General features: G+C 40.1%; 1 protein-coding gene across 1 annotated transcript in view; it reads left to right on the forward strand.

Annotated features, from left to right (window-relative positions):
- Positions 1–4,758: 4,758 nt before the first annotated feature.
- Positions 4,759–27,094, forward strand: part of LOC311064473 (inactive dipeptidyl peptidase 10-like) — a gene marked incomplete at both ends in the record, with an annotated part of 153,793 nt that continues 131,457 nt past the window's right edge. The window contains one exon of the mRNA XM_084084302.1: positions 4,759–4,815. Coding sequence (XP_083940428.1) covers positions 4,759–4,815 — 57 coding nt within the window. The remainder of the gene's footprint in view (positions 4,816–27,094) is intronic.

The following is a 27,094-nucleotide window of genomic DNA, read 5'->3' on the forward strand; positions in this document are numbered from 1 at the left end:
AGAGTTGAAAGATGGGCGTTATTGCCTTGTGTGAAACAAAAGGATGGGATTACAATATATTGAAAGAAGCCCATTTGGTAGCATGTGTATATATGTTACAGGCAGTCAGTGTGAGCTTTGAGTTCAACGCTGGTAGGTTGCATGCATTTCTTGTCCTGCTGAAATTGAAAACGTTTTGAAACTCCTTTTGATATCAAACTATATCACAGGTTCTTCTCAAACTGTGAACGTGTCTCTGCCTTATCTCGTCTTATCTTATTTGACGGAGTCCCCAGACAGAACCACTCTGCACCTGTTACCATACCTAATGAGAGGCTTTGATACAAGTCCTCCTGTGCACATTTCACCTGCTTTAGTATACATTCATCCATCCAGGACCAGGAACACATCTGTGTCATTTTAAGATTGCTTTAGATTTTAGATTTCTATTCAAAATGAGCAGATCTACAAGCTATGAGCTTGTAGATCTGCAGATTCTTGTAGATACCAATGCATTGAATGTTTCACAGGACAGTGAAGTGCACGGTACGTGCACACAACATCGTGGGAGGATCCACATGCACAGTTTGCTCAGCCCATGCAATGCAATAAAACACTAAAACGAATAAAGACCTAAGCCTTTTCACAAAATAAATAAATAATACAAAAATATTATTTCTTTAAATGAAAAAAAAAAAAAACCCTGTTAAAACGAATTAAAACTAACTATTGAAATCATTCAGTCAAAATTAAATACAAGTAAAGACTAACGAAACATTGGGAATTGACGATATTGAAATTTTGGGCGGTATCCGATTAGCCATTATTCGCTCAGATTTTGCAGTTCAAGTTTCCAGTAATAATACCTTTACAACTGTTATATATACAGTAACTGTGATTCAGGGAGCAGATGCAGAATTCTAGGCCTACCGATGCACACATTATTCAAACAATATGAATGGAATATATTTGTATTTGAAATACCTTTATGATGACAGATTAATCGTGCATCCCTTTATACCCATTAAGACACCGGAAAAGCATCTTTCATTTTAGATTTATTTGGATATTTTTGAATAGCCAAAGAAACCTAAAATGACACAGATGCTTTCCCGGGCTTAATGCATTAAACACTATAATGACCTGGCTCTGTCATTCTGAAGGGTCTGGATCAGACTAAACCCATCCTTCTCCTGTGTGACGAGGGATGAAACATGAAGGGACAGTATATATCCAGAGATGCCATCGGTTCACATCAAAGCGTTCGTCCTCGTTCGTGTCGACCCGTTCTTCCCCCGCGTCACTTTCCTTTTCCGCTGACCTTTTCAGCAGCGACCTTTGGCAGATCAAACGGCTCAAAGTCCTTTCCTCGCAACGCTGACGATCCGGCGATGTGTTCGCCAACAGAAGAGAAGGTCTTTTAGTTAGTGATGCTCTTCAAAGCGTCCTATGATAAGACAACTGAAGAGAAGGTCTTTTAGTTAGTGATGCTCTTCAAAGCGTCCTATGATAAGACAACAGAAGAGAAGGTCTTTTAGTTAGTGATGCTAAAGTTCATACCATTGACAACGGCGGACCTGTGTTGTTGGGATCCACAGTAAAATAAAATCATTTAAACATTTAATAATAATAATAATAATAATAATAATAATAATAATAATAATATATTTATTTAGAACAAATCACAAAGTGCTACAAGCTTTAAAACAGCAGGATAAAAATAGCAAAGACAAAACAAAAAAAACATCAGCAACAACTTCTTAAGCTCCTTACACACCGGAGGCGATTTTTTCATGCGAATACTACGTTTTTTTAAAAACCTTATAAAGTCAATGCAAGCTTCGATGGAGTGAAAAAGCGAAAAAGCGAAGTGAAAAAGCATCTTTTAATTATTCGGGGCGAGTCCGAATTTTGCGTATATTCGCATAATTTTAGGGTACAAAGTAGATTCAAAATAACTAAGTCATAGGGCCTTATTTTTGCCGGTGCCTTACCCATTATCCCTAAACTTCTTTGCCATTTTTTACATTTAAAAAATATGTTTTCAATACTTCAACTAGCCTATTTACATGGACAAGTTGTGAGCTTGCTGTAGATTGGCTATTTGAACTATTTGAAAATGTTTTTAAAAATTGTAAAACATGGCAAAGAAGTTTACCCACAGAGTAAAAGACCTATAAGGACAAATAAATACTAAGTCAAAAGCTTTGCTAAAAAGGTATGTTACATTTTCAGAAGCATTGGTGGACTGTGAGGCTCTCAGATGGTCGGGGAGGGCATTCCACAGGCGTGGGGCAGTGGGGCAGAAGGCCCGGTCGCCCATGCTGCAGAGCTTGGTCGTGGGGGCAAGGAGAAGGTTGGTGTCGGAAGAGCCACGGTTTCGAGGTGGAGTTTTTTTTTTGTGCTATTTTTGAATTCAAATCCTGAAAAGTAACACTTGTATTTCATTTCAAATGCATTTAGTTATACTTATGTGAAATAAAACACAAATACATTGGAACAGCTGAAATCAATAATATATATATATATATATATATATATATATATATATATATATATATATATATATATATATATATATATATATATATATATATATATATATTGTAAGGACTTGCTCACCCAGTGCATACTCCCTTTTGATCAGTGGTGTAAAGTAACTGAGTACATTTACTCTATCCCCCCCCTCTCTTTCTCTCTCTCTCTCTCTCTCTCTCTCTCTCTCTCTCTCTCTCTCTCTCTCTCTCTCTCTCTCTCTCTCTCTCTCTCTCTGTAATGATGTTGTTGACAGGCATGGAGATCTGTTTTCTAATGTATTGCATAGGTTATTCTTCATACTGTATGTATGTATGTGTACCAGTTATAAACATGACGGTACCTCCATAGAAGACAATTAAATGTCAAGTCATTATATTGTGTGTGTGTGTGTGTGTGTGTGTGTGTGTGTGTGTGTGTGTGTGTGTGTGTGTGTGTGTGTGTGTGTGTGTGTGTGTGTGTGTGTGTGTGTGTGTGTGTGTGTGTGTGTGTGTGTGTGTGTGTGTGCGCGTGCGTGCGTGTACTTTACACAACAGTGAATCTAATGAAACCAGGATGTCAGCACTTTTTCCTTCCTTTATTCATGTCAGAATTAGATGTGTGGAAACGTGATGATATCTTTGTTTAGGCACATAAACTGGGGGTCCGGGACCCCTAGGGGTCCTCAGGGTTACTACAAGGGAGGGGCCCGCCAAATCTTTTTGTGATAGGAACTTTTCTTTTTTACGTTAACCACTTAAACCCTAACATCCCTTTTCTGATAATAGACATAGACAATCTAGAAGCTCATTGTGCGCCTGTAGATCTGCTATCTTGCTAAGAGGTTTGGTGTAGAGGGAAAAAAGAGCAGACCAAGTACAGACCCAAAGGTCAAGTTTAAATTGAGGGTTTAAGTGGTTAAATGTCTGAAAACACATATTAAGAAAAACATGAATTTCCACAACACTGATGACAGCTATCTATGAAATCTATGAACAAGTTTAATCTGCAACACAATGTTATACAATATGCAGTGGGGGGTCCCTGCTTCATCTCTCTCAGTTAAGGCAGTGGTTCTCAACCTTTTCAGGCCAGGACCCCCCAAAATAATCATATTTGAACTGGTTCCCCCCGCCCCCCCCAAAAAAAACAATAATGAACTGGGGACCCCCCAAATAATCATATTTGAACTGGGGACCCCCCAAAATAATCATATTTGAACTGGGGACCCCCCCACAATAATCATATTTGAACTGGGGACCCCCCAAAATAATCATATTTGAACAGGGAACCCCCCAAAATAATCATATTTGAACTGGGGACCCCCCAAAATAATCATAATTGACTTGAGCCATTACATTTAGTTTGACTCTGTTCCACAGATAAACATTGTGAAAATAGCAGATGTACAAGCTCACAATGCGAGGCGTCATGAGCTTGTAGATCTGCGATATTTTCACCATTTTTACCTCTTTCTTATATCATTTGACAATCTGGCCAATGTTTGACCAGTTTTGTTGATTACTTCTGATTCATTAATTGTCTTTTACTTTGTTTGTTTTTTAGGTATTAAAAAGGTCTTAGAAGTCCTTAAATTGTCACTTTACTGTCATCATGGGGACCCCCCCCCCCAAAGAAATCATGTGGGGACCCCCCTGTGGACCCCCCCTGGAGCAAAACATCAGAGGCTTTACTGTCGGATGAATGGACAGGACAGGACAGCCTCGCAGCACAGCTGGTGCACCAGCAGCAGAGCGAGCCGTTTAAACGCACGACAAAACCATGCATGTCTGTGTGTGGAACACAACGCTCTGATACACTGCTTCTTCATCATCATCATCATCATCATCATCATCATCATCATCATCATCATCATCAAAGAAGGAACAACAGTTGATCCAACAACACGAGGAGGAGCATGGATTCCCGGAGATAGTTAAATGAATTCCAGCCTCTCTCTCGCTCTCTCCCTGGTATTCATTATCTCCTTTCATTAACACCCGGAGCTGTCCGAGATCCTTAAACAACAGCCGGAGCTGTCCGAGGTCCTTAAACAACAACCGGAGCTGTCCGAGGTCCTTAAACAACCACCGGAGCTGTCCGCGGTCCTTAAACAACAACCGAAGCTGTCCGTGGTCCTTAAACAACCACCGGAGCTGTCCGAGGTCCTTAAACAACAACCGGAGCTGTCCGAGGTCCTTAAACAACAACCGGAGCTGTCCGAGGTCCTTAAACAACAACCGGAGCTGTCCGAGGTGCTGAAACATGAATCAAAGTGCGGGAGCGGCTCAGAATGTCCGGAGGTACTCCGCTGATCCCAAGGTAAGGTGCAGCCCGTCACATGCGTTATTTTCACGGATGGATTTACATTTAACATTGACCATTAACATTACACAGCAGTGTTGATTTCGTCGACTAAAACTATGATGAAAAATGTGTGTCACTACCTTTTTTTCACTGACGAAAACTAAATAAAAACTAAATAAAAACTAAGCTATGATGACTAAAACTAAGACTAAATATATTGTCAACAAATAAAAACTAGACTAAAACGTTAAGATGAGATCCTGTAGAACTAAAAGACAAGACATTTTATGTCTGGTTGCACTGGGGTGTTGCACTCTGAACATAGCCGATCTACAAGCTCACAAGGTAAGGCGAAGCCAGTCACGTGCGTTCTTTTCACAGATGGATTTACTCCACTTTGGCGCCTCGTCTGACTTTAAGTTGTTTGTTTGAACATAGTTATTATTTTAATGTTTAATGTTTTGTGTATGTTCCTCATGTTCAGCCACTTAGACCCTCCATTATTACTTAGTAAACTGGGCATGAGTTTCTACACTTGGTGCGCTCTTTTCTGTTCTACTCCAAACATCTCTCTGCCAAAAATAGCCGATCTACAAGCTCATTCACCCGGGGCTTAGCTTGGTGGGGTTTCAAGTGGTTACAGGAACATGAGAATGAACTTGAACTTGAATACAGTTTGTAGTGTAAGTAAGTAAGTTAAGTATAGGCTATAAGGATAAACCTACATGGAATCGTTTTTTTGCTGCATCAGTTCAACGTTGCGTTGTGCGTTGCGTGTGTTTGGCTGCCTGGATGTTTGTAGCATCTCTTATGCATCAGGCACATCATCGATGGATAAATGATTTAACCCTTTAAGGCCGGGAAGGGAACGCATGTGTGTCTTTTTGAAGATTTCTTTGGCTATTCAAAAATAGCAGATCTACAAGCTCATAGCACGTAGATCTGCAATGTTTTTTGGAAGAAATCATGAAAATGTGTGCAAATCTTTGAAACTATGTATATATACATTTTTAACTCAAATCTTGAACTAAAAAATATTTTCCGATCGGGGTCCGCGGCCAAATACATATAATTTTGGGGGTCCTTGACATGACAAAGTTTGAGAACCACTGATATTATAGCAACATAAGTATTTATTTAAAAAAAACTGTCAGGATTTAGAAGACATTTGTAAAATCACCAGAAGGAAATATTTGAGTTAAAAAAGTTCGCTTTAAAAAAGATACATAAATTCAAAGATTTGCACATTTTTTTTCACATTTTCAAAAAATACTGAGTGCCGCGCTATGAGCTTGTGGATCAGCTATTTTTTAATAGCCCAAATACATCTAAAAATGACACACAGACGCGTTCCCGGTCTGAATGATTTAACTGCGAGACAGGACAAATGGTTTGTGCGTTTGAGGACAGTCTGTTTGAGTGCCTCCCCACTTCCTCAATGATTCATGGGACTTTGAAGACGACCGAGAAGGAATAATGTGCCAACAACATACCATGAGTTACCACGTTCTATATCTGTATAAGGAACGCACCGCTTTACCATATATATTTACCCTATCACAGCCTCCTATATAAGAACGTTTTATTCATTTCGTATTGACCTCTAAATGCAGTGATTTGTTCTTGTTGAACCGCTGGGTTTAACGTGATTGTATAAGCTTTTGGAATTAGAGGCGTGGATGCGCGCGCATCCACCAGCACACACTGAGATAACAATCTGTCTTCTGAGACCCATCCCCCTCCTCACAGACCCCCCCCCCCCCCCCCCCCCCTCACAGACCCCACACCCCCCTCTACACATTTGGAGTATAGGGGATATTGTATAAACATCAATGTTTCAACACTGTACCTACACACTACGCACATGTATTTAACAATGACCTGTGTGTGTGTGTGTGTGTGTGTGTGTGTGTGTGTGTGTGTGATTTTTTTGTCATTTTACTTCCTCTCCACTACATCTCAGAGGCAAATATTGTACTTTTCCTCCACTAATATTATTTTAAAACTTTAGTTACTTTGTAGATTTTGATTATTATTACAAAACATACACTAACCACTTCAGCACTATATACATTTCAGCCATTTGAAAATAGCCGATCGACAATCGACGCATTGTGAGCTTGTGCATCTGCTATTTCACATTCTAGTGGCAAGTGTGGCTGTGTGTGTGTTTGTCTGGGTCACAATATTTTTTTCCCTCAAAAATAGCAGATCTACAAGTTCATGAGCTCTGATCTTGTAGATCTGCTATTTTTGAATAGCCAAAGAAATGTAAAAATGACGGCGGTGCGTTCCCCCGGGTTTCAATGGGATAATGAACAGAGCGACTGTTCATGTGTCCCAGAATAGAAAGTAGGTAAAAGGCAAACCTCTGTGTTGTTGTAAATCATCTCTATTGAGTCCCAGAGGAGCCGAGCGGAGCCTAGCGGAGCGGAGGCTCAACTAGACCGTCAAAGGAATGGAGGCTCCGGAGATGGAGCGGGGGGATCAGAGGTTCTTAAAGGGACATTTCGCCGATTTTGCATCAAACCCCTATTTTTTATCTAGGTCTAGGACCCATAAACATGATCCTGGTGTTTTTGTTGTGTTTTATCTGTATTTTTAGATTTGTATCCATATCCTCAGAGACTTTGAGTCATTTGACTCATAGTCTCTTTATCTCACCTTATTACCTGACTACAATGTAGACCACACCCCCACGCCCTCCCCACAAGGAAGGGCAGTGCCCCAAAGCATTATGGTCATTGTAGTAATGCAGCAGTCCAGTCAAACCCCAGTCAAACACACAGACTAAGCTGGTAAATATTAACATGGAGTGAAATGCTCCTTTAAGAGGGTTTGTCTCTTTACGGAGAGAACAACGTTTATTTATCCACCTTTTGAAGGGAAGGGGAGGCGGGGGGGAGAGGGTCTCTATTAGGCGGTGGTGTAAAGTGACTAAGTACATTTACTTAAGTACTTTACTTAAGTACAATTTTGAGGTATTTGTACTTTGTATTTCCAATGTCAAATACTTTTACTTCTACTCCACTACATCTCAGAGACAAATATTGCACTTTTACTCCACTACAATTATTTGAAAACTTTAGTTGCCAGTTACTTTTCAGGCATACATTATGATATTAAGAAACATTATACCTAGGCTATTTGACAATAGCCGATCTACAAGCTCACATCGCGTCGCATCGCGACGCGATATGAGCTTGTTGATCGGCTATTTTCAAACAGTTTAGTACTTTTACTTTTAGTACTGTGAGTACATTTTGATGCCAATACTTTTGTACTTTTACTCAAGTAAATGTACCCAGCAAAATGTGTTAAACAGCGTCACAATCATTTCAACCACTTCATCCATATCTTGTACTTTGGCTATTTTTAACACAAATCTTTGCTTCTGTGCGGGGTCCTTGGCACAACACATTTTGAGGTGGGGGTCCGCGGCCACATACATGTCAATGTAGGGGTCCTTGGCACGAAAACGTTTGAGAACGACCGCTATAGAGAACCGAAGTCTGACAGCACTGCCACCTAGAGTCGTGACATAATAAGAACTATGTTCCACAAATAAACAAAAAAACCTTCAATTTCACTCACATGGATATGAAGCATCTAGTGAAAGTAAACACTATTCATTGACCCAAATAATAAGACATTAAATCCAGCGTCACCCTGGTTAAATGTGTTAATACATCATCACAATCATTTTAACCACTTTAACCATATTGCATGCGCTGGCTATTCAAAAATAGCAGATCTACAAGCTCACACACGCGCACGCCACTTTATACCGTGCTGCAAGCTTGTACATCTGCTATTTTTTATCTTTTTTTTAAAAAGAAAACTTGAAAGTATTAAGAATGTTGAACACAATTCTTATCTTCTGGGGGTCCCTGACACACAAAAAAAACATTCCGATGGGGGTCCGTGGCCGAATACACATCAATTTGGGGGTCCTTGACATGAAGGCCGTGTAAACAATGATTCAGCCGTCATAAAGCTGGTATTATGATGTCTCCAGTGTCTTGTTCTCCATTAGCCTGGTAAACCCTCGCTCCAGAAATCTGGCCTGATCCGCCTTTATGCAATATTGCCGAATGAAGCCGAGTGCAGCCTGAGTGCCTCCGACAAAAGACGAACGGCAGCCATTGTTAAAACGGTCTCAAACTTCTTTTTTGAGGCACGGAATTTACTATTAAGATATCGTTTGGATAGAATTTAGTTGTTTAACTTCATATATGTGGTCAGTTAATCATAAAATTAGAGTATAAATATGAATATAAATTGAATATAAATTTAGAGAACCGGCAGGGGCGGGGAGTGACACGCATGTATCCCAATAAGGCAACCTATTTTGGGCATGGCCGTCTCAAAAGTCCCGTTGCGTCACATAGTCTGGAGGTGGTAAAAATGAACTGCTGATTGGCTGAAGGGGAAAAACGATCATTGGCTGAAGGGGTTGTCAGTCAACGGTATTACTCCCGCCCAACTCCAGCCCACAGCCAATATTGCAGAAAGGCGGATCAGGCCAGACTCACTCCAGAAATCAAATGGAAATGAGATTTCTGGAGGGAGGGTTTACCAGGCTAGTTCTCCATGCCGACACGCTGTAGATTACTGCTACCTGTACCTGCTGCCATTATATGGATCTTCTTCTGAAAGATAACATGTGTGACGCTTTGTTATCATTGATATATACAGTGGTGGAAAAAGGACTCAAAGGTTTTACTCAAGTAAAAGTAGCAATACTGCAATTTAGAAATACTCTGTTAAGTAAAAGTCCAGAATTCAAACTTTACTATAAAATGTATAAACATCCTTTGAAAATAGCAGATCTACAAGCTCACAATGATGTTCCACATGTTCTTGCATCGCGCCACATTGTGAGCTTGTAGATCGGCTATTTTCAAATGGCCGAAATGTTTTTAGGGTTGAAGTGGTTACTCAAAATCTACCAAGTAACTAATAACTAAAGTTTTCAAATAATTGTAGTGGAGTAAAAGTACAATATTGGTCTCTGAGATGTAATGGAGTAGAAGTAAAAGTACTCATAATACTGGAATACTTTGTTGCATCTGTCTGGCCATCAGCTGAAGTGTGTGTGTGTGTGTGTGTGTGTGTGTGTGTGTGTGTGTGTGTGTGTGTGTGTGTGTGTGTGTGTGTGTGTGTGTGTGTGTGTGTGTGTGTGTGTGTGTGTGTGTGTGTGTGTGTGTGTGTGTGTGTGTGTGTGTGTGTGTGTGTGTGTGTGTGTGTGTGTGTGCGTGCGCGTGCGTGTTTCTGCTGCTAGACCGATGTCTGGAACAAAATGTCATCTGAAAGACTCCAGAGTCTGGCGTGATGATGCAACAGTACAGAGTATGATTATTTTAGTGTTCATTTAACTACAGAGTGTTACACACTGTGTCTATTGTCTCTGTTGAATGTCATGTGACATGATGTTCTGCAATTTCTTATTATTTCTTATTTCAAAGAAGTGCCAGTGCTAAAGTGTCTGCCCACCACCGAGGAGGCTGGGGGTTCGAATCCACCGTGGTGCAAGTGTTCGGGGGAGTGAAGCCGGGCAGGGAGGCTGACAAAATGTGTAGCAGTAATATCAAGAAATGTGTTTTGCAAAGATCTGCCTGCTGGTGGCGCTATCTAACAGGACAATGTGAAAAGGGTGGCATGTCTTCCTCGGCCTAGTGGGAATGTGTGTGCAAAGTTTCACGGCAATCGGACGCTGCGTTCATGATTTGAGGCATTTTGTTCAAAACAAGCCACTCCTGCAAATTTTAGATGCCGATCTCAATCAGGCATCTAAGGTTTCTATGGAGATACTGTTTACGGATACAAAACATAGTCTCCGCCACATAGTCTTTCCACTACTTTGGGTCCCGGGGGAGACATATATGTATTTTTTGGGTCTCGAGCTAAAGAGTTGCGTAATCTCTGATGGCCGTTGTCTTGTCTTTGACACATCTACACTCTGTACTGTGAGACGCGTTATGACGTCATCATGAGTGACATCCTTGACCGTGGTCACGTCTCCTGTGTTCTCTGACAGATGCAAAGTGGAAATACTCTGTTGCAGGGAAAAGTCCGGAATTCAAAATGTACTTGAGTAAAAGTGCAAAAGTATTGGTATCAAAATGTACATAAAGTATCAAAAGTAGAAAGTACTCATTATGCAGAACGTCCCATTTCACAAGTTTTAAAATGTAATTTTATTTTTTAGGCGTCTGTATCTCGGGCGCCATTTTGGAGAAGGCACGCTTCCTGACTATACTGACCAATCACAGCGCGTCTTTTCCGGGACTTGGCAGAATCTACAATAGTTGTATAAACATTATAACGGGATATTTTTTATACAACTAGATTCTAACACGTCCCGGAAAAGACGCGCTGTGATTGGTCGGGTAGCTTGCCTTCTCTAAAATGGGGGCCGCGACGCAGGTCGCTCCAATTAGTCCATGAGCCAGACAAGATTTCATTATTGAAAGAGTGGGCAAAACCATACCTATATATTAAATTGTTTAAAGGGTCAATATAAGTAAATACATATGATAACCTTTCCACAGGAGCAGCGTTTTCATATTTATCACACATTTTGTTATTTTCCCCATACGTACATGACAGGTGAAAAAATTACAACATTTTAAAAAATATATATCATAATGAAACTTCCCCAGTTGATTACTTACATGAAGACAATGATTTATCGTATTACAAGTTTTCTGAAATTGTATATTTAAATATGCAAATTGGGCATTAGAAAAATTTGCCTGAATTTGCATAACTTTCCAGAATCAACATTGGAACATTGGACAAAGCCAGAGTCAACATTCTTATTTAATTTTGTTAAGATGTTGGAGTCAAAGGTTTTTAACAAGGGAATATTCAATATCTGGCTCAATTTTGGGGCTCTGGCTCATGGACTAAATTAACTGCAGAGGCTATAACTCCCAGAATGCAGTTGTCCGAACACACAGACAGTTCATATTGCAGTGTCATAATGCTTTGGTGAGTGGTGAGAAAAAAAGAAAATGCTTTGAAGCAACTTCTTTGTGTGTTTTGCTGTTGGATCTTGTCTTTCCGTGTCAGAAGCAGCATGGCATTGATACTGAAACAGCTGGGATGACATTTTTTGGAGGCTCTCTAGGAAAGGAGATGATTGTGATTGCAGTTTTCATTCCGGTTCCCCATGCAGCTCTGGGTTGCCATGTTGGTTCCCCATGCAGCTCTGGGTTGCCATGTTGGTTCCCCATGCAGCTCTGAAACAACACATCTTTCACCAGAATTACAATGTGTATACGGAACAAACACATTGTTACATTTTATTGGTTTAACTCGTCATAGCGCAACATATGGTGAAGTATTGTAGTGCGGGTCATTGCAACAACCACCGATCTTGTGAACAATGAGAAACGGGACCGCCAGATACTCTAAACTTTACGTGATTCTGCCAACAATCATATTATTTTTGACACACATCCGAATCAGTCACTGATTACTCGCTCCCTATGGGCCGAAGTCCAGACTGATACCGGGGACGAACGTGGGACTGAAATATCAGTCTGGCCAATGCCAGGCTAAATTATTTCCTCCCCACACACATTTCTGTGTCACAGCTGTTGTATCCTACTATCCAACCACCACAAAAATCCCTCTTTTAGTCAATGATTTATTGATCATTTTGAGCCTTGGCTGTTCTCTCTCGAATTGTAAAATAAATAAATAAATGAATAAATAAAATGAAACAAGGCTGAAGTTTGCCCCGAGGCAAGAATGCATAATTAATGCTTAATATTTATTCTGCCTGTCATGGAGGTTAGACAGTGTTTTTGATGGCTGTGAATATCAGAAACATGGCGAGCAACACCGGTATGCAAATTACACAGGGGAGGGGGGGGGGGGGGGGTCCGGTGATCTTGCGAGAGAAATAAGCAACTAGGTCTATGAAAAACTACTCACATGTTTTACTTAAATAAAAGTAACAATACTGCAATGTAGAAATACTGCAATGTAGGAAATCAAAATGTACTTGAATAAGAGCACAAAAGTATTGGCATCAAAATGTATTTCAAGTACCAAAAGTAAAAGTACTCATTGTGCAGAATGTCCCATTTCACAAGTTGTCAGATGTACGAATACATTGTTTGAACATAGCAGATCTACAAGCTCACAATGCGTTAAATGGCGACGCATTGTGAGCTTGTAGATCGGGTATTTTCAAATGGCCAAAATGTATGTAGGGCTGAAGTGGTTAATGTATGTTTTGTAATTATAATCCAAATATACAAAGTAACTAGTAACTAATGCTTTCAAATAATTGTAGTCGAGTAAAAGGTATATATATATATATATATATATATATATATATATATATATATATATGTATGTATGTATGTATGTATGTATGTATGTATGTATGTATGTATGTATGTATGTATGTATGTATGTATGTATGTATGTATGTATGTATGTATGTATGTATGTATGTATGTATGTATATATATATATATATATATATATATATATATACATACATATATATATATATACATACATATATACATATATATACATACATATATACATATATATACATACATATATATATATATATATATACATACATATATATATATATATATATATATATATATATATATATATATATATATATATATATATATATATACATACATACATACATACATACATACACGTATATATATATATATATATATATATATATATATATATATATATATACATACATACATACATACATACATACATACATACATACATACATACATACATACATACATACATACATACATACATACATACATATATGTATGTACGTTTCAGCACTCAATCAATCATTGGGGAGCTCAGCTCAGGTGATTTGGTTCCTGCTTTTGTTGAGGTCGTGTTCACCTCCAACCCTTCAATTAGAGGTTTGATTTCTGAGCTGTGATCAATGCTCCGGATACAAACTGACAGGGATTACAGATGCATTTAAAATAACCGCTTTCAAGTCAAACTCAAACCGGTTCTGACCCGAACGACCCACTTTGGAGACGCTGAGTGCTTTAAAAAAGAAAAGATTCTGTGTGATCTGTCTCATCCTCTCTGCTGGCTGGAGATACATTAATGAGCTCAGAAAGCAGGAAGGTGGAGATAACGTTTTGCTCGTCGCCACATAAAAAGGCAGCGGAAATAAAACCCAACAGAATATTGAGCTAAACGAAGGAAAAGCAATGATGTAAGATTGTAACAATGAACACGTGAGACATGAAGCGCCTGTCATGGCTGTGTTAAAATAGAACAAAGCTCTGCCTGCCCGCGGTAATAAAGAAACATGAAAGAATTAAACTCATCCAAACTTAAAGGGGGGGGGGGGGGGGGGGGGGGGGAGAGAGAGAGAGAGAGAGAGAGAGAGACAGAGAGACAGAGAGAGAGAGAGAGAGAGCTAAGCCACTGAGTCTCTCAGAGGCAGAGAGAGTGCTTCAGTCGATCAGCTCGGCCCACAGGCCTGGGACCAGTACAAAAGGCAAATGTTGTACGTTTACTCCACTGGAATTGTTTGAAAACTTTTAGTTACTACGAGTTACTTCGCATATATTTTAACATTGCAGTATTGATACTTTTACTTAAGTAGAACATGTGAGTACTTTTTCCACCACTGGGGACCACAGTATATGGTCTCTATTGTCGGGTGGAAACCTGTTTTCAGGATTCTAATTCAAAGATGGCAAAACTAACAGATCTACAAGCTCAACACACGTCCACACACACACACACACACACACACACACACACAAACACACACACACACACACACGCACACACGCACACACGCACACACACACACGCACACACGCACACATGCACTCTGTCTGCTTGTCTATGTACTATATGAGCTTGTATATCTATCTGCTGTTCTTGCTTAGCCAACCAATGTGCTTTAATACACAGTATACAGATGTGCCACTTCAAAACTTCACACGTTACTGTTCTTTCCCTGAAAGTGCCCTGAAAATGCATTTTTCCTCCCTGTTCTGCCCTTAAAAATGCACTGTTTTGCCCCTGAAAAGAAGTTGTCACTACACACCCCCGTTTTTCCCTTCAACAGACATCCATATACATGAGAACAAAAGAATGTGTGTTGAAGAAGCTGTCAGACTCATTATGAGGCGAAAGGTGATTTGAAGAGGTCCTTGACCAGTTGCTCAAATTAATTAGCATCATAAAAGCAGTGATCATCAAAATAATTCAGCATTTTAAATGCCCTTCTTTGTCCCTCTTATTGCCCTGGGAATCCCCTGAAAATGTACTGTCTTGGCGATGGCAGGACATTTGAAGTTTTGAAATGGCACATCTGTATAGCTAAAATCTAGAATGACATGGATGCTTTCCTAGTTTCAATGGGACATTTTGGTGATGGACGGACGGACGGATGGTCCGTCCGTCCGTCCGTCGGACAGACAGACAGACAGACAGACAGACAGACAGACAGACACAGTAAGCATGCATAAACTCCTCTCACAACAGCATTGGCACAGCGTTGGCCACAGATGTGCCCGTAGTAGCTGTGCCAAGAGTGGGTTATCATGCATGAAATCATGTCTTTGGATTGATACCAAGTTCAACAGTTCACAGGAGAAAGGGATGTGTTCTGTGTCAGCATGAGGTTTTTAGCACTTTGATGGTGTACTGCTGACATGCAGGACTATGTCATCACTGTGATGGTTTACCATCACAGTGGTAAACCATCACACCATCCCTGGTTCGATTACATTTTGCACCCATATACAATCAATCTATCAAGGGAATATCATGAGTAAATATACATTGTGGTTATTTTACACAGGCCTTAACCACACTTAAAGGACGACTTCACCACTTTTCATCTTCATATAATAGGTCCTCACTAATGCTCACGATAAAATGATACCATTTTTTTCTACTTGGTCTGTGTCTCATAGGAGGGCTGTGGACAGTCCAGAAACCTGTCTACCAGTGACATCATCGTTAGGCAGGATTTTTTTCCCCAAAAATATTTCAATTTTTTTTATTCCGATTTTTATTAAGGCGAGAACAATGGGATCTATTATTGCATTGCAACTTTCCAGGAATACAAAGCCTGCAGTTTCTATTAGCTTGGATTCCCCATCGATGATGTCACTGGTAGACGGGTTTCTGAACTGTCTACAGCCCTCCTCTGAGACACAGACTGATTAGAAAAAATGTTACCATTTTATCATGAGCATTAGTGAGGACCTATTATATGAAGATATGTTGAAAAGTGGTGAAGTCGTCCTTTAAAGGGGAATTTTGGACCATGGTTTTCTTACCTTTTCTATGATGTTATGATATCCTACCGGAAGTATCGCTAGACAATCTCGAGATTTCAACCTCGTCTAGCGAGACTTAAGATGGGGCGCATTCAAGACAATCACGTTGCATAGTGTTCTGTCACAAAAAAAAAAGAAAAAATGCGATCTAGCGCAAGGCCTATTGACGCATGTTTTTAGCTGTGGTGGTGGACCCGGGATGGAGTTATGAAATGTTTCTACTGCACCATTCATGCTAGGATATCGTAACATCATAGAAAAGGTAAGAAAACCGTGGTCCAAAATTCCCCTTTAACAACAGATAAAACAACTACTGTCAGGACATGAACCTGTCCTCCTGCTGGTTTGAAGATGTACTTATTTATTTTTAGCGCCCGTGTCTCTCTGAGGAGAAACACATAAAACAGGGGGAAGAGGAAGACCAGTGGCGTGCACAGACATTTTGAGGGGCAGGTGCTCAAGTAAATTATACTTTTTTTTTGTTTACTTGGTCTGCTCTTTTTTCCCCTCTACTCCTAAACCTCTTTGCCAAAAATAGCCGATCTACAAGCCCACAACGCCTCGCAGCGCGAGGCGTTGTGGGCTTGTAGATCTGCTATTTTTGGCTAAAGCTCTCCTCAGAAAAGGGATGCTAGGTTTCGAGTGGTTATGGTAAAAAGAAAAACCATATCACATAAAGATTTGGCGGACCCCCTGTAGTAACTCTGAGGACCCCCTAGGGGTCCCGGACCCCCTGTTAAAGACCCCTGATGTAAACTAGAAAAAGGGGCACTTCTGGTCAAGAGGGCAAAGGGCAGGTTGCTCTAGCGCCACCTAGAGTCTATCTGTGCACGTCCCTGAGGAAGACGGAAGAGAGGGAAGTAGACTCAGTGGTGGAAACCGTGTATGTCCAAAACCCTTCCTTTTGTGTTCTTATGTTAAACATGTTTTACGATAGTGGAAAAAATGCCGATCTACAAGCTCACAACACGATGGAGCTTTTCTTCTTCCTTTTCTTCGTTTCTACGTTAATTTATGAGAGAGAAAAAAACCCATAAAAAGTTGAACTGTTGAGATACAAGGTTTTCTGCCTGACAACAACGAGATGACAGTAAAGGCTTTTTTTTTTTTCTCCTGTAAAGTTGCTTGTAGATATTGGTAGTTGCGGGTTGCGTTCATGTTGGCTTGTTTCTATAAAGTACAGTTGCTTATTTTGGGGCTGCGGCCACACTGGTTCCTGCATGGCCTATATAACCCCTGTAGCTCCTCTCGTGTCCCTTATCTGCTGCAGAACACATGCACTGCTGCTGCTCACTAATCACTATCCCTTAACCCATTGAGACCTGAAGCCGATTCTACATGTCTCCTAAAGCTCAACAGTTTTCTGAAAAAAAGTAATGTTTCTATATCAGTGGTGCTCAATCCTTTTCATGTCAAGGACCCCCCAAAATTATATGTATTTGGCCGCGGACCCCCATCAAAATATTTTGTTCCAGGGACCCCCCAGAAGCAACGATTTGAGTTAAAAATGTTCGCTTTAAAATATATATATATTCAAAGATGTGCACACATCACAAAAATAGCAGATCTACAAGCTCGTAGCGCGGCACTCGGTGCCGCGCTATGAGCTTGTATATCTGCTATTTTTGAATAGCCCAAAGTGTAAAATAATGCTTTTTAGCTCAAGTCTACAAATGACAAAGTTCCAGGTCTTAATGGGTTAAGTTAAGTCTTACCCGCCGGCTCCCTACCAGTCTGCACCACCCCATACTCAACTGTTTTACTTTTGTACTTTTACTTGAGTAAAAGTACAAAAGTAGTGGTATCAAAATGTACTTAAAGTACCAAAGTAGAAAGTACTCATTATGCAGATTGTCCCATTTCACAAGTTCTCAAATCAATACAAATCTTTTGAAAATAGCAGATCTACAAGCTCACAATGCATCGCATGCTATTTTCAAATAGCCAAAGTTTAAATAGGGCTGAAGTGGTTAATGTATGTTTTGTAATAATAATCAAAATCTACAAAGTATCTAGTAACTACAGATTTCAAATAATTGTAGTGGAGTAAAAGTACAATATTTGCCTCTGAGATGTATAGTGGAGTAGAAGTAAAAGTATTGGAAGTACACACACACACACACACACACACACACACACACACACACACACACACACACACACACACACACACACACACACACACACACACACACACACACACACACACACACACACACACACACACACACACACACACACACACACACACACACACACACACACACATACATTACATTATAATGTCCCATAACATAAGGAAGACAGCTCAAAAGGAAACATTACATACAGAAAGAATACAAACATTAAATACACTAGACCATACCCGGTCGACGCATGCGGGGGGGGATATGCGCACATGATCTGGCAACCCGGGAGGCAGTTCGTCCCATAGCTGGGCAGCCCCGTAACCATGGCGACAGTGTTTGACACAAAAACGCTAATAAGAAGCTGAGATTTGATGAAATTGAAAAACGGGCTTCACAGTTAAGTTCAGATGGTAATGGTCAATGGCTGTGTGCAAAATCAGAGCAATTGGTCCAGCCAGTGGGGAGAACCGGGTAGCTTCACCACCACCACCACTACAAACGCACGCACAGAGGTTACTAGAATTATAGTAGGATTATTATAGTAGGATTATAGTAGGATGAAGGGTAAAAGACAGATATGCAGTCGCGTAAAGTAACTAAGTACATTTACTCAAGTACAGTACTGAATTACAGTTTTGAGGTATTTTTACTTTGCTGGAGTGTTTCCAATTTTCAGTACTTTTACTTCTACTCCACTACACCTCAGAGGCAAATATTGTACTTTTATTTCAATTCAATTCAATCTTTATTCAAGACACACACAGGGGGGTCCATAGTGAGGAACACTTAAAACATATAAAAACAAAACAAAAACAAAACAATAAATCAACAGGGCATATACAAACAAGGCAGGACTTTCAGCCTTATCTGTGCACATACAGGCTAGAGCGCCAGTGTCTCCATAGCTTAGATGACAGCCTAACAGAGCTCTTGGCAGGATTAGAGAGTGATACAATGATGCTGTTCACAGAGTCTGTTAACCTGTACATAAATCTATACATCAAGTTTGGTAATACAGCAGGGCAAGTGGGTACATTTATTTCTACAAACATTTGACTGGCACTACAGCATCTTGGGGCTTTGAGCAGCAGCCTCATGCAGTCGTTATAGGCCACTGTCATTTTTTGCAGACTGCCCTTTTTGTAGCGTCGCCACAGGTGGGCAGTGTATAGCGGAGTACAGTAAGCTTTAAAAAGTGAGATTTTCACTGGAACTGAGCAGAAATTGAATTTGCGAACAAGCATGTTGGCTTGAGCATATAGTTTACGACGCTGTCTAAAAATATCTCTGTCATCAGATAGGTCATTTGTTATAAAATGACCTAGATATTTGGTCTCCTTGCACTCTTTCAGTGTCATACCAGACAGATAGAAGTCAGGAAAAACCAGCTTACTGTCTTCCTTACTTCTCACGATCAGAGTTAAGCTCTTTTTTGCGTTGTACTTGATATCAAAATCAATGCCATACTGTGAGCACACTCTTAGTAACTGCTGGAGACCAGCACTACTAGGACATAGGACCACCAAGTCATCTGCAAACATGAGGTGGTTAATGATACTGTCACCAATGATACACCCTGTTTTACAGGCATTCAATTGTACAGATAAATCATCCATAAAAACATTAAAAAGGAATGGAGATAAAATGCTGCCTTGTCTTACCCCATTGGTCACATGGAATGGGGCGGAGATAGAGTTACCCCATTTAACCAGCATAGTCTGGTGTGAATACCAGTAAACCAGAATCCTTATCAAATATCTGGGGGCCCCTCGCAGACATAATTTGTTAAAAAGTTTACAGTGACTGACTCTGTCAAAAGCTTTGGATGCATCGATAAAACAAGTAAATACAGTGGTGTTTTGACTTGAGTATTTGTCCAATATCTCCTTGAGTGCAAAGATACACATGTCGGTGCCATGTTTCTGTTTAAACCCAAACTGATTGTCAGCTGTCAGTAAATACTGCTCCAGCCTACTGAGGAGAACTCTTTCCAGTACTTTTGATACAATGCTGGCTATAGCTATCGGCCTGTAGTTCTCAGAGCTATTCAGCTTACCCACCTTGTCCTTAATGACAGGCACTAAAATAACATATAAAATTGATGTTGGTAGTGAACCATGAACCAAAAACCCAGTAAAACAAATGGCAAGTAAAATATGCAGTTTCCTGTTGGCATTTTTCAAGTGTTCAGCAGCAATGTTATCCAACCCACAGGCCTTATTGTTGTCTAGTTTCAGGACAGCTTCAAGTATTTCCTGTGGGGTGATAGCCACCTCCTCATCTTTATCGACTGTGCCAACTTGGAAGGGCTTACTTGGGATACAATTAAATAATTCATAGAACCTTTTCTGCCACAGATTGCATATGTCCTCTGGGCCACTTGCATCATCGACACTTGACGGTAACGATGTTTTACAATTATTAATAGTTCTGATTTCTTTCCAGAAATCAGTGGCACTATTATTTTGTAATTTTTTAGCAAGTGCATCGGCCCGCATTGTATTTTCCTGTCTCTTAATAAAACGAAGTGCATATTTAAAATTAGCATTGGTCTGTTTTTTCCGTTCAAACAGGTGACCAGACTTATTTTTGCCTGATCCAGCCCATTCTTTAAAAGCCCTACTGGCATCCGCATGTAGTTCTGCTACATATTCATTCCAACCTGGCCTGGCAAGGCCCCCATTTGACCTGTGCTTATGTAGAGGCTTGCTGGCAGTTAAAAGAGATTCCACAATATGTTCATACATTGTGCACAGATCAATGCTATGTTGTGGGTTTTTACAATTTAAGTCATGACACAGAATGGCCTCCTTAGGGAGTTTGACTTCATCTAGCAGAGCATTAGTTTGGCTTTGATATACTTCCAACTGGTGCTTGGTAGCCTTGGTCCAATCTAGTTTCCTAGGTCTCTTGCTGCCCTCTGCTGGTGATAACACAGGTAGATTACCAGTATTGATCAACATGGAGAGAGGAATATGGTCAGTAGTGGCCAAGTCATAGTTGATATGCATGGACTGTAAAGAGTCATGTGCATCTACAGTACTTATACAGTGATCAAGCCATGAGGTTGTATGCCAAGCCTCGCTGATATAAGTGTAGCTATCAGAGGGTAAAAGTGCCTTACTAGAGAGGATCAAGCCATACTCAGTGCAGAACTGGAGAAGATGGTTACCAAATAATGCCTTGCCATCTGATATGTCCGCATTCATATCACCCACTACATAAATGCAGGTGGAGGTGTTGTCTTGGATGAAAGACATGATACATGCCAATCTATTAAGATACTCATCTTCATTTATGGTGCATTCATAGGGTGTATAGACATTTAGAATTATGAACTTCTTGTCGCTGCAGTTGAACTCAATGCCGATGGCCCAATCAACATCCAATCTAACCACATTTACAAGATTATCATATTTTTTGTTCCATAAGATTGCCACTCCACCTGGTATTCTACCCCGGACTATTTTAGTGCTGAGGTCCGTTGTGGACTCACCAGCACCATGAAAGTCATCATGAACAGAGCTGAGTCCTTCCAGGTCCTGCCTAGCCAGGAATGTCTCTTGCAAACATAGGACGTCACAATTCAGTAGTAGTTTATCAACAATGACACGGCGTGATTTGTCCGCCTCTCCGTGTCCCACACGCAGCCCTCGGGCATTATATGAGACAACACGTAAGTTCATGTTAAGCTGACATTTTCCTGATCCCTTGTCAGGCTTTGGCTCCCAGGAGGGGATGCATGGGCGATGAGGTTCTTTAGTAGCTGTAGGTCTGTCCCACCTCCCGGTCTGAAGGTTGCGTCGTTATTGCTGTCTCTGGGTCTGCGCGCCTCAAAGTACCGACGTACATATACGCCTGCTGGCCAGAGTTACTCCACTACTATTATTTTTTTCACTGGTTAATTTGCAGATATAAATTATGAAACATACATTAACCACTTTGAAAATAGCCGATCTACAAGCTCACAAGATCAGTAGATCTGCTATTTTCAAACATTTTAGTACTTTTACTTTTGGTACTTTAAGTATATTTTGACGCCAATACGTTTGTACTTTTACTCAAGTGACATTTTGAACACAGGCCTGACAGAGTATATTACATAACGTGGTATTGCTACTTTTACTTAAAGGGCCAGACCACTGTGGTAGAGGTTTGGGTTGTGTAGTTGCCTTGCCATGATGGAACTCCAAAGGTGGACAAGAAATCAAAAATAATTGCTACATTGATTAGAAATTGATAATTCAAAATTTGCTCCTCATTGACTTACATTGTACGGTAAAACAGCTCTCAAAGTCACTCTTTAAGCACGTAAACGAACACGAACAAAGCTGATTCAGACAATATAGAACATCACCAGGGGCGGCCATAGCGGAGTGGTTAGTGAGCCAGAGGCCCTGGTTGCCCCAGGTTCGATTCCAGGCCAGGTCAGCATATGTGTCGATGAAATGAAATGTGTCCCTGAGCAAGACTCTTAACCCCTAATTGCTCACAGGTTCTCATTGGAAACAAGACCGCAAGGACTTTCATGAACGACCTGTTAAAAGGAATTATCCTTAACCAAACCCAGTACTGTTTTTTTTTAAATAAAAATATTAACTTCCTGCTGATTTTACTATTTGAAGATCCGGATCCGGATCCGGATCCGCGAATCCAGTCCAGGTTTCTTCTTAATAAAATAGCAAAATCAACAGGAAGTTAACATTTTTATTTAAAAAAAATAAATGTGCTGCGTTTGGTGATGTTCTATATTGTCTGAATCAGCTTTGTTTGTGTTCATTTATGTGCTAAAAGAGTGACTTTGAGAGCTGTTTTACCGTACAATGTAAGTCAATGAGGAGCATATCTTGAGTTATCAATTTCTAATCAATGGAGCAATTATTTATGATTTCTTGTCCACCTTTGGAGTTGCATCATGGCAAGGTACACAACCCAAACCTCTACCAAAGTGGTCTTGCCCTTTAAGTAAAATATAGTAAAGTACATTTCCACCACTGCAGATGTGAATGTCAGATGAAACAAAGTAAATATACATAAACATGATCATCCTTTTTTAGTAAAGCTGTGTTTTCAGATGTTGAAAGGAGACAATCTTTCCTTATTAGCAAAAACAACCTGGATTTATCCACGACGAAAGACAGGGATCATCAAAACAACACAGAGAGCTCAAATACATTTATAACCCGAGTCTATTGCTGTCGGTGTCGGGAGCGGCTTGTTTTTCAACAGACTTCAAAGACTTTATGTTTAAGGAACTTTTGGTTTATTTGAAGACAGACGCTGGTAGAGATGTGATGGTGTTGTAAAATGTCTTCTTCAGCGTCCTGAGACTGTGGGAAACGTCTCTTTACTCTCAACACATGTTCATAATCCTGCACTTTGATTTCAGCACCAGTAGGGCTTATAGGCAGGAATGCTGTAATCTATAAATCATGTCACTAGTGATATATTAATCATGTTACTGCTGATGTATAAATCATGTCCATCCTTTGTGATGAGTTATGTATCGGTCTGTCATCCTTAATCCATTGAGACCGGGAACGCAACAAAATAGCAGATCTAAAAGCTTGTAGATCTACAATATTTTGTTTTAAATCGTGGATTTTTTTGCAAATCTTTGAATATATATATATATATATATATATATATATATATATATATATATATATATATATATGTATATGTATATGTATATGTATATATATATATATATGTATATATATATATATATATATATATATATATATGTGTATATATATATATATATATATATATATATATATATATATATATATATATGTGTATATATATATATATATATATATGTGTGTATATATATATATATATATATATATATGTATATATATATATATATATATATATATATATATATATATATATATATATATATATATATATATATATATATATATATATATGTATATATATATATATATATATATATATGTATGTATATATAGGATTTACAAGCTCGAGCTTGTAGATCTGCTGTTTTTTTTTAATAGCCCAAAGACATCTTAACATGAGACGGATGCGTTCCCGGAATGAAGGGGTTAAGTTAAGCATGAAACGGCCCTTTGGGACGCAGCACGCTTTTAGATCTAACCGTAACCCTTTGGGATGGCGGCATGCTCTTAGATCTTAGGAAGAGAAGGACGGCCGTCAGGTGGAGATCTAACAGCCATGTTATCCACAGGCAGCGGCAAGCATTCACCGCTGGAAACGAGGCTAGTGAGGACGTGCTGGAAACGCATGCAGATCTTATTAACACATTCCCTGCCTAGAACGACTAAAACGACTTTTACATTTTTTTAATTTTTTTAAAAATGTTTTTTCTTTTTTTTTACCCAAAAGACAAAGGAGATATGCTTTTTCGAAGATCTAGACTCCCATCCACTTCCTTGTTAACTTAAAACTTAAAAATTCTGTATCTCGGCTCCTGAGTACTTTTTTTTTTCAATGAAAAATCTTGGCAGTGGGCATACGCGGCCAGAAATAATTCAGGCAGTGAATGAGTTAACACATTCACAGCCAGATAAATAAATAATAAATACATCATCCACTGCCAGCGAGTTTTCGATTTTTCTTACATTTTCAAGTAGGCTAGTCACAGAATATTTATCTCCAGTATGATCGATCCCTCCTCGTTGCTAATCACGGAGGGCTTCACTGTGCTTCCGCAAAGAAATCGCAACCCACCGTTGCCTTGTTATAGGCCATTGAAAATAGCATGTCTTACCAAAAAATCCATAGTAAAACACAGGGGGCATGATACAGGCGATTTCCCAAATACGTTAACCAGGAAGTGGATGGAGCAGTACATCTCGGGATCACGTGATCTCCGGGTTCTGCGTGCTTCTGTGGATGAATAGTCACTCATGTGTTGGCTAAGAGCGCCATCTAGTGGAAACACAAAAAGTTGTAGTCGTCTTTGGGCAGTGATTGAATGAGTTAATGGCCCGGAAGGTGGCTTTATGTCCCCTTCTGCTGGTCTGACTGGAGTCATTTCTCTGCTAAAGTCCTTTGATAAAGGATTACTGTGATTATGGTAAGTTCACATTTCATATCACACACACCATACAGTAAGAACTCCTGTAACCTATAAAAAAAAAAGAAAAACTTTTTTTTTTTAAACTGATACCGATATTTCCTAATATTACATTTTTATGCTAATGTGGGCCGATAATATGGGGAGGGACATCCCTAATAAAAAGACTAGATAGTTTTAGTCGACACAAATGCTTTTAGAGTAACGGTGACATGTTTGTGCAAGGGAGAAGATGCACACGTTTTATTTTTATTTTTGGGGAAGCATTTTGTGCATGAATATTTTATTACATGGGTGAAGCTTATACTCTCTTTGTGCGTTTAGGCGTAAACGGAACCAGGACACATAGACAAATGGAACCAAATGGCTTCCACTAAATCAACATCAAAGGCAGTGTAAAGTGATTTTTTTTGGGTCAAAACAAAATGCTTGCTGTGTGTGTGTGTGTGTGTGTGTGTGTGTGTGTGTGTGTGTGTGTGTGTGTGTGTGTGTGTGTGTGTGTGTGTGTGTGTGTGTGTGTGCGCGCGCAGTGGTGGAAAAAGTACTCAAATATTTGACTTAAGTAAAGGTATCAATACTGCAACGTAGTAGTAGCCTACTCTGTTACAAGTAAAAGTCCGGAATTAAAGGGGGAGGGGGAGAGAGAGAGAGAGAGAGAGAGAGAGAGAGAGAGAGAGAGAGAGAGAGAGAGAGAGAGAGAGAGAGAGAGAGAGAGAGAGAGAGAGAGAGAGAGAGAGAGAGAGAGAGAGAGAGAGAGAGAGAGAGAGAGAGAGAGAGAGAGAGAGAGAGAGAGAGAGAGAGAGAGAGAGAGAGAGAGAGAGAGAGAGAGAGAGAGAGAGAGAGAGAGAGAGACACACACACTTGTGTGTATGCATGCTGCCCTCAAGTGGTGTTTCTAGGCATCACAGCAGCAGTCCTACAGTGTGGTGTTAATTGTCTCTGTGAGAGAGAGTATGTTTTGCACCCTGTCCGTCCGCGAGCAGCTAATCTCCGGCACCGAAATCATGAATGCGGTGTCCGAAAGCTGTGAAAGGCCTAAGAATAAATGCCACCCTTTTCACATCGGCCTATTATTGCGCCACCAGGAGGCCACAATAACGTACATGACCTGGCGGAGACCTTTTTCTAGTTAGAGACCGTTTCTTTTTTTGATTGGTTGATTGAATACTTTATTAACAGTTTGCAAATACCGTAGTACAATGAATGAATGAATGAATGAATGAGGTTTATTTGTCATTGGTCACAGATACATACATACAGATTACAATGAGCGGGTAAGAAGGCGAGTGTGTGCAGGTTATGTTAACGTGTGTGTGTGTGTGTGTGTGTGTGTGTGTGTGTGTGTGTGTGTGTGTGTGTGTGTGTGTGTGTGTGTGTGTGTGTGTGTGTGTGTGTGTGTGTGTGTGTGTGTGTGTGTGTGTGTGTGTGTGTGTGTGTGTGTGTGTGTGTGTGTAGAGGCCTGGAATTTGTCCTTGGTGTTTTCACCCAGTCAGTTATCTCGTTCGCTGGTGTCAGAGCGTTGGCTGGCGTCAGAGCGATAACACAGCGAGTTGTTAAGCTGTGGGAGACGTCCTTGATTGGGTTCCGACCCAAAGTCATAACACCAGGTGTACATGGGGGGGGGGGGGGGGGGGGGGGGCGAGACCTTGGGTGGGTGGGTGGGGGGGGCTTCTCCACATTGTAGCCACTGGGGGAAAAGTCCGGGGGGGGGGGTCCAAATCGATCCGAATAATCCATACTCATCCAAGCAGACA

This window comes from Gymnoscopelus microlampas (assembly GCF_963454915.1).
Source record: "Gymnoscopelus microlampas genome assembly, chromosome: 17".
Taxonomy (NCBI): Eukaryota; Metazoa; Chordata; class Actinopteri; order Myctophiformes; family Myctophidae; genus Gymnoscopelus; species Gymnoscopelus microlampas.